General features: G+C 38.7%; 1 protein-coding gene across 2 annotated transcripts in view; it reads right to left on the reverse strand.

Moving 5' to 3' along the window:
- The window catches only part of PIEZO2 (piezo type mechanosensitive ion channel component 2), a 284,493-nt gene that overhangs the window by 46,916 nt on the left and 227,897 nt on the right, over positions 1 to 9,680 (reverse strand). For both annotated transcript variants that reach the window (XM_057368929.1, XM_057368928.1), the window contains exons 26-29: positions 5,529 to 5,772; positions 4,276 to 4,372; positions 2,339 to 2,498; positions 413 to 502 (exon numbers count right to left, since the gene is read on the reverse strand). In XM_057368929.1, the coding sequence (XP_057224912.1) occupies positions 413 to 502; positions 2,339 to 2,498; positions 4,276 to 4,372; positions 5,529 to 5,772 (591 nt within the window). The remainder of the gene's footprint in view (positions 1 to 412; positions 503 to 2,338; positions 2,499 to 4,275; positions 4,373 to 5,528; positions 5,773 to 9,680) is intronic.

Raw genomic sequence — 9,680 nt, forward strand, 5'->3', positions numbered from 1 at the left:
GGTTAGGAAGCAGCAAAAGCTGTCCATGCATCATGGTGGAGCAGCTCTGAAAGCTTTCTGCACGTATGAAAGCAGCATGTTAGCTGCATGAAAGGGAAATCAAACTGTGGGCTGTATAAAGAGAAAGGATCTCCAGGCCACTTAAATTGAATGCAAATATTTCCAGTGAAGGTAAACATATATTTTACACTCAAACACCAGAGGAGGAACCASAAACAAAGCAGAAGGAGCAGTCATRCAACAAATTTTTCCAGGAACACAGATACCAGATATACAGAACAAAATTCTAATAATGGTGAAGCATTTCTATAAAAGAAAATGCTAGATAAATGTCAGAAATCAGTTAAATATGTACATACATAGGCATAGAAATATATATATATATATATATATAAATGCATTAAATACATACTGTCTTTTCAGTTGATCCATTGATTTTTTTTCCTCTTCAATTCTCGCCTTTACAGCCTTGACAATTGTAGCCTGAAAAAGCTCAGCACCYCTACATCAGAAATGGGGCAGAGGARAAGAMAAAAGTAGAGGTCATGTTGAATATTTGTAAGTTTTCCTTATCTCAACTAAGCTTACTATGTCAACTATGCTTCCTCGATACATGATCTTGGCTGCATCAAACAAAACTAATCCAGGGCCCRAAAGAAACAATCAATTGCTCTAAAATAGCAATACAATTACAGTCAATCATTTCAAGATCTAGGGGAAATGTTGTGAAGCCTAATCAGCCTGTATGTTCCTCGAGCAGCTGCTAGTTAGTTTCCAGTCCTCAAGAACACAAAATCCCCTTCTGATGAATTTAGGGAATTTAGTTTCCAGTCCTCAAGAACACAAAACATGAGTAGGTTCAAGGCTGAGGAAGGATTTTTTTGCACACCTCCAGGATTTCTTCACAATCATTTCAGCATTATAATCACCTCAATCCCCTGCTCAGTCCTGGAAGTTGTGAGCAAGRTCCAGCTTTATCCAGGGCCATGGTAAGCACAGATTCAGCTTTGCTTTTGCCCTCTGAAAACTACGGTGCTTTCAGTGTGACAATACAAACCCTTGAGCAAGTTTCTGGTGTGCCAAAAGAATATGGCTTCTCACCCCATTACATTAGAAATATAATCAACTCATTGATTTGCATGTCTTGGCCATTCTTCCTAATTCACACATGAGCTCTTGAAAACTCTAAGAAGAGTCTCAATGTGTCTTTCAAAGAAGTAGCCTAAATCTAAAGCCTTTMTTTTGTCAGGAATTCAGTGAGAAAAGCTGTAGTTCTAAAAGTCTGCTCTTTCATTCTGGATGCACATTTTCCCTATTTAGGAGGGAATTTTGATATTCATTATTTTGCTTTTTGCTGTTTTCACTGTGAACCCAGCACACCAAAAGAGCTACAAAAATGCCATATCCAGCAAAATTGGGCATCAGCACTAAAATTCACCCCAGAACAAAAGCTTAAGAGATGCCATATGGGAGGTCTAAGTCTTTTGGTAGCCCTCTTTACAGTGCTGAATTTTGTTTAGTATAGGCAKCTGAACATGTCCCCTTCTTAAAATGATCCCTGGAAGAAGAAGATAGAAACTGCTTCCTTTCAGAACATGCAAGCCAAATTTCACCCTGAAACCCGGTCAGAAATCCATGTCCATATGTTTTTTGAGGGGAAAAAAAAGCCACAATACATTTAATCCAATATTAACAAAAGTAATTTCTTAGAAATCTTACAGAAGTTAAATCCAGAATTTCATTTCTCATCTGCCTTCTTATTATAAACCAGAAGAATGTGCTGGTGGTGGCTGTGAGTAGATGCTTGTGGTGTAACARACCCAACAAGGTTCACACTTCCTTGCCAAACCTCATCAATGTTCAGTGATGTGAAACTTCCTAAATCTGTTCTCAATTCTTTTCAAGCCAGACCTTAGAACTTTCCTGTCTTCCTCCTCCTGCGACATTTCTTGAGATGGGATTTCTAAGGACAATGGTCTCAAACAGGCTCTGACAGYAAAACATTTTCTTTCCAAGATTTGGAAATTCTGGCATTCTCTCTCAGACAAATTGATGCTGAGTAAATGCTGCAACACACATGAGCCTTCAGAGGTTTTAATAGGAGCAGCAGATGCTATTTGGCAGAAAGGATGGTTTAATTTYTATAAAATTTCCAATTAAACTTTTTTCTTGTGTGTGCTCTGTCAAAGGTGAGTTTGCAGTTATGAATTTAGAATGCAYTGTTTAAATCAATGCTCACGGACTGTTTTGGCAGATTACTTTTGTAATCAGTAATTAAGTACTACCACCACAAGAGGTYCGAGCCATTTAGTTTAATTTCTTTTAAATGTTCTGTTACCTTGATGCTAGGATCTGGGAAGCTTTTATATCTGCAACCACATGAAGAAAGTAGTAACTCATGAAGACTCTTCTTTGCAGCAGCAGGAATGCAAAACATATACTGTCCCAAATGATTCCTGCTTCTCCACTGGGAAGTTTACAATCTAGATTGCTTGTTGCTGGAAAAAGACACCATCAGTGTTAAGTATTCTTTTATAATGTTTAATCAATCAAATAATCCTAGCTTTTAAAATTATTTTAATTATTTCAATTAKATCTTTATAAAGAAAATTGTTATGCATTTCTATTTGAAGTACACTGTAATTTCTTTTACAACTGCAATGCTTTCAACAATGTGATGTCCCATAAAAATTGAGAATTCATCAGAAGGGAATTCTTTGCATATAAATTCACCCTACTCTAGTAAGTACTTGAAAACAAAGAATGGAAAAGCATATTTTTTACATGCAATTGATTTGAGTGTTTTCTGATATGGCATATTTTTTCTTCACTTCAAAGTGTCTTTTTGTCTCACTTTTTAATTAAGAACACTATCAACAGAAGGAAGAAGTGTTTTATTTTTGTCAAAAGAACTTTTTGACTGCCACCATCTAATATTTTTATTCTTTTTCTCTCCACAACTCAGTTCAATGTTTCTTTCCATTACATAAGAGAAAAAATATTTGAAACCACAAAACTGCTTCCTTTGGGGAAGGAGGAGACAGGCAGAGATGAAATCCCATTCCTCCTACCTCTAGATTTTGGCTTGGGCTATTTCTTTCTGTCTTTATTCTCTGTAAGACAGCTCTCTTGGGGATGCTAAAAAATTAAAACTGGGTTTTGTGGAGCTGGACTATAAACTACATGGCCTGTGCTGCCCTATAGAAGGCAGTAGAAGGAYTCAAGGGACAGGCTCTGGCTGGAAGCTGGCTTTTCAAGCAAGGAAGCCAATCTAATAGCTCTGGAAGGTCAAACTCCAAGAGTTTCAAAGCCTGATGTGCCCAACCCCTGGAGAGTTGAAAACCTGTCTCTGAGTTTCTGTTGCTGCTTAAAACGTTTTGGATAACGTAAGAACTTCTGGGCACCTTTCATCCTGTGAATTTGTACCTTCTTTTACTTTCTTTTCCCCTACTCCACAATTACCTGTTAGGATCAATCATGATGATTGGAAGTCAGAATTTAGCTGCAGACTCACTAGGATGAAACAGTTTTTTAAATTCAGAAAAAAACCAAACCAAACCAAAGTAAAGAAAATACACTAAAAAAAACCCAGGTGTTTTCAAACTGTTAACCCAGGGTGTCAGAACAAAGTGGAGACAAATGAATAGCTCACTGAGAGGTGAARGGTTTTGCTCTCCATACTTCATTCATTCCTTTTCTCACCTCCATCCACAGCCATTATCCACTCCATTCCTATTACCACCACATCAGAATAATCACAAGGAAAAAAATTGCCTAAATTTTCTGTGAATGCAAAAAAAATCACCACTTTCATGCCATGTCTCTGAGCTGAACTGGTTTACCCTTTGAAACATGGAACCCTGATATACAGGGAGGAGTGGGAGTCCAAACTGCCCATGGGGAGTGCAACTTGGAAAAGGAGCCCTGTCCTTGCAGTGCTGGTGAGCTGACATTTTAGCTCAAAATGTACAGTAAACCAGAGTAGCACATCAGCTGCATGTGCAGAAGCTGTTAAATGCCAATATCAGTGAATTGTTAATTWACAGCAAATGCTGGCTGTGGGTGSATGTAAGGGGGTGGTGGTACTTTTCTCTCTTTGTATGTCTCCCTTGGTTGGTTCCTTGAAACATTTTCAATATTCTGTGCTGTTAATCAATATATGACCAAGGCTTTTCAAAAGGTAATATGTCCAGGGAAGGCGCAACATAAATATGGTTGAAGATTTTAAARGTGATCCTTTATTTATAGGAAATAAAGAAGAAAAGTAATACTTACGAATATGGTAGCCTTTAACTGTACAAGCCAGGCTAAATGCCTGAATCACCCAACAACTATTCTCAATTAATGATTCAATGTAGCCACATGCTCCTATCTGCAAAGTAAAAGGACAATTTCATATAAAAAGACATAACAGAAGCAAAGACAAGAAAATTTGCATCTTTTAACATTACATGAGAAATAACACAGCCAAGGACGGTCAGATTATTCTCATTACTAAAACAGCTTGGAAGAAAGACTGGCTTTACCAGCAACACACAAACTACTTTTAGATAGAATTATCAGTGAGATAGGAGGTCTGTGGGGTTTGTTTTTGTACAGAAAGTGACAYATCTGGCATACGATGTGATGTGACAACTAAGCAACTTTTATAAATCACTGACTTAATCCTGCAAATATACATGGACAAGCTTAAGAGACTCGTAGCTCCACTGAATTCCCAAGCATAAAATGAAGCACATGTGCAAGCATTTGGAACATTTGCAAATTCAAACCACCCATAAATCAATTGTATTTCAATACAGAGACTTAAATAAAYGTTAAAAGGAAAATGTCTGTTCTTCGTCCAGCGCTAAAAATGTTCAGCGCTAAAAAGCAATTGTCAGAATAAATCTAAATTTATCTTTCAAAAAGACTGAAATTATTGGCTCGTCTCAATYGCCTATCAGTGCTACTGTAAGAATACACACAAGAGTTAATTACAGCAAGAAAATCTTTWATATTTTGCAGAAGAATTTGACATTTAATTATCAAATACATCTGTTTCCACCTGAATTTCCCACTAGTTCTAAAGAAAACAGGAATGGAGTTTGTAAGTTTGTAGTCCACTTCACTAATTGCATTACATCACACAACTGCATCTCGTGCTACGTTTGAAAATTCTTTATTTAAACAAAATATCTAATTAAATGTGCACTATTTATCAACAGTATGACKAATCTTGTACTTCTTACTGATTTTTCACTCCACTGAGACTTTCATGAGACTTATAAAGAGAGACTTTATTAGKCAAAGAAACCAGAACCTGGCCCTTTGAAAATAGCTTGTCAGTTTTCACAGAGCCCTACTGAATTCATGGGCACACATTTTCCTACCATGGATATAGCAGTGCTGAAGTAAAATGGAGACTGCTTAGTGCTTGCAGATGGTTGTGGTCCTGAAAAAGGATTTTTAAAGACCACTCAAAGCACTGTGCACACTTTTAATGAAACTGAAGTGCTGAGGGTGAAGGAAAGGCAGCCACTACCCACCGACAGGATGTTCTTCATGGTGATCACAAAGACATTGTAGGCAATCAGCCAGTCCCAGTAACGCAGAATGCTCCGGATGGGCTTCAGCAACAGATCTCCACCAAAGAGAAGGAAGTAGAAGCAGGCCACCAAGTAACCCATACAGAATATGCTGATCCTTGTGGTTCCAGTGATGAAGATTATGGTAAGCACGAACCAGAAGAGGTAACTAAATATTATCACYTTATACATGTCTAAGTAGGACCTGCAAGTAAAACAAGGAGAAAACRTTACCATTTTTTTTTCCTGAGAGCAATGCTACTTTTCCTCTTTCTGCATTACTGGCTGGCACTCATGTCCAAGGTCTTCTGGGCATTCTGCCCCACTTCAGCATCGGTGCAGCACTCACCACTAACACCACAGTCCGTGGGTTTGGTTCCTGCACGGTCTGCCTGGCTCATACTCTCCACTGCAGCTCATTCTGTGTGTGAGCACCTTGCTACGCCTGGCCAGGGCACTGAGCTTCCTGCAGGATCAAGCCTTGCATCATGGAATGTGGGAAAACCTCACCAAACTTCAAGGTAGAGTAATATTATCTGGCAATGCCGTATATGCSAGCTAAAGGCTGGCTGAGGTAATTTTGAAAGAAGTCTGAGAAATAGYACAGCAAATCTATTTTTAAAAGCCAGCTACAGTACACCACTGCAAAYAACTCCATATTTATTGATGACTTCTATGGAATTCAGCCTTGTGAAAAGACTAGTTTTCAAAGACAGCTGCTAAAAATACCTTTCTCTAATGGAGATCAACTGCAAAAGTTTTGAAGGGCAGGTTTCTACAGAACAGAAATATGACAGAATTTACTGAAATGTTTTCCAGGAAGCTATGAGACAGAGCTATCTGAAATCAGCCTGGCCCACAGTGGGAAACAGAGAGAAACAATTTGGTGTTTTCAGATTCCTTAAAATCTTGACTTAATATTGACTCAGTGAGCTTTCAAACATGAATATCTGCCAAAGGCAATACCAAATACTACATATAGCTAAACACTGCAAAACCAACTAATTCTTAGTTTCCTCCCATTTATAGTGTTTTGATTCCAAATCGAACTGTGTTTTGAGAGTCTGTTCACCCAGGCTGTGAAACTAGATTTGTCAGGAAACCAGGCAGGGAGACAGAGCTACAGGAGTGCACATATACCTAAGCCAAACCATGTAAGGAGTAAATGAACTAAATGCACTGTATGAAGCCACATAAAAARGCCCCTGCTGCTTGATGTTCTCAGGCTCAGAACTTTCTAGGAGTATGTATTTATAGTCCTACATTTATAAGCCTGTATCACACATTTCACCAGAGAGGCATTTCATGAAAGGCAACAAGAAAGCTCCTTTATGTTTATTTCCCACAAATATATAAGAAATTTGTGATCTACTGCCTRTGAAATCTAAAAATATCATGACTTYGGAGATGWTATTGGGTTCTGGGTGATAAAACATTAACAAATAATCAATATACACTGGGAGAAAAAAGAATACATTGGTTGAAGAAGTTTCCATTACCTTAATATGCACTGGTCTCATGAAATGGTGGTCTCATTTTTTCTCCAGAAAATAATATTCTGTTTGATATTCCCTTAATAATAACTATTGGTGTGTGAGATGGCTAGGAAGAGATCACTTTCCTGACACTGCTCTATTTCAAAAAGCTTGTCCTTTGCTAGTAACAAAATGCATCAACACCCTTTGAGAAAAGCCCAAAATGGAACTCAATTGATCAAAAATCCACCAATATCTTAATACTCTTCAATAAAAATGAACTCTGACCCTTAGAAACAATGGGGACTGTCTGAATCCAAACTTTCCAACATATACATATGGTGTTCCAACATATATATGTGGTGTTTGCATGAGTCACAGCAGCAGATACCCCTCTTAGATTAAAACTTTCAGAAATTAGAGAGAATATTAAAAGAAAGAAAATAATCTAGCTAATTTTTCACCATAGTCGTAGCCATTTGCTACATATTAACAGTCATACAAAATATTAAATACATCTGCTCTTCTTATATCCAAAATATACATTAAATACAATAGTCATGGGTATCTCTAAACCAACCAAACAACAAAACTGGATGTAAAGGAAAACTTCTCAGAAGGCAGGAGGCAATGCAACTATGTTTAGTGACAAATAATACAGTTCTTAAAGATGGAAAGCATTCTGACTTTTATAACTGTGCAGTTACAAGCAAGTCCATCAATAAAAATGGCTCCCAAGAATTCACCTTGGAGTGGACATTTTACACTGCAGTGTTTGAATAAGTCAGCCAATGAAGATCACCAACCATGCCAGGCACTTCTGTGCTATCCCAAGAATGCCTCGCTGAACACAATGGAGAGAACCATTCAAGTTGTTTCAGCTAGATAAAAATTTTCCTGAAACCATACTTCTTTCAGTTACAATATGTAAAATCTTGTCTGTTGCAGTGTGGAGTGAGGCATGCCCCAAATTTTCTTTAATTGTTGAAATTGATATGGAGAGGTCAAGAATTGTAAGAGGAGGAACAAAGACGTGTCATGGTGGGCACTTCTCAACATATTGCCTCTCAAATCATTTGACATGTTTTCATATGCAATTCCTTAAATTCTGCCTTAAAGTCCAGAAAGTCAGCAAGTGAGGAGTTTCAGTTCCTTGCTCKGGGATCATAATGCAACAGTGGGAGGCTGAAGGACAAAGGCACCCCAAAAGCCCAAAAGGCTTTAAACAAACCCACCAGGACAGTAAAGGTGCTTACCTTATGTTTGAAAACTTTTACATAGACAGGGAAAAATATTTAATCTTGGACATCTATAATGTGATTTTATGCTTTCACTGAAGACCGATCAGATCCTTAGTTTAATGTCAKGTAGATCTTTCAAACCCTCATTTTYGAAGTGTTCTTTCAATCTCCATTCACYCACCAAGAGCAAAAGACCACCCTCAGGATGTGATATTTGATAGCACAACTTGGAAATCTGTGCCACTGGTTTCCAAGGGGACAGTCCCACTCCCCTTCATCCCTTCAGCTCTGCACTTCAGTCCCTTTYTTGGCTTTGGATCTTTGAAATGGTTGCAAGAAGAAAATTTGCAAGAAGYCTATTTATTTTGAGGGAGGGCAGAAGGAAGGGATAGTTTTCTGCCCATTCAGCCTCCAAACTGACTCAGTGCTGGGGTGATGAAGGGAGAAAGGTGAGAGGGTGCAGTGGGAGACCAGGAATGCAGTCACACATCTGAGGAAGATTAGCCACACCAGCACACCAAAAGCATCAAACTATGGCTTTGGGTAGCATGACAGCCTCTGAATGAGAAATTACACAGAAGAAACCTAAAAGATTAATGAGAAATAAAACCACTGATTTTCCAACCATGTCATTAGCAGAACCCACTAATACTCTGGACAACATTTTGGAAAAAGTTACTCTATCAATTTGCTCACAACCAAGGAAGACAAAGTCTGAAGTTCATTCCACACATCCATCAAAACTATAGCAACCTCAGATGGCTCTCTATATCAGATTATCTTTCTTTTCTAAAGCTTTATTGGCCTTACCATGATTATTTCAATATTTTATTTCCACAGGAATTAATTTTTAACTGCAATACAATCCAGCCTGTTGCAGAGAGATTGCTCTAGGTGTAGTTGCTTTCCTGGCATGCTACATGATGTGTTTGGCAAGGACCAGTCTAGTGTCTGGAGCTCTGCCTGCAGGCACCAAGAGGAGCTGATGGTGCAGCCCATAACTCCTTTCAGGAAAGATACTTGTCCTCAGGCAGCACTTTGGAGTTCAGGGGAAGAACACATACTCTGGTGAGAGCCTGTTGTGCTGTTGTGGTGATGGATGCAGCTCAAGGCTCCTTCAGGCTGGAGGAGGTGCTGTTTATGTGGCTTCCCTTATTAGCCCCCTGCTTTGTTTGGAGTGAGATACCCAGCTCCACACAACCCCAAGGCTCTTCCTGCAGCCCCTTTCTGATGCCTACCCCCTGCCTTGCCTCCAGGCTCATCATCCCTATCCAATCAATAAGCTACACCTACACACAAATTCTTCCTTCCTTCCTTCCTTCCTTCCTTCCTTCCTTCCTTCCTTCCTTCCTTCCTTCCTTCCTTCCTTCCTTCCTTCCTTCCTTCCTTCCTTCCTT

This window comes from Malurus melanocephalus, unplaced genomic scaffold (assembly GCF_030028575.1).
Source record: "Malurus melanocephalus ecotype Western Australia unplaced genomic scaffold, MMel_1.1 scaffold_99, whole genome shotgun sequence".
NCBI lineage: Eukaryota > Metazoa > Chordata > Aves > Passeriformes > Maluridae > Malurus > Malurus melanocephalus.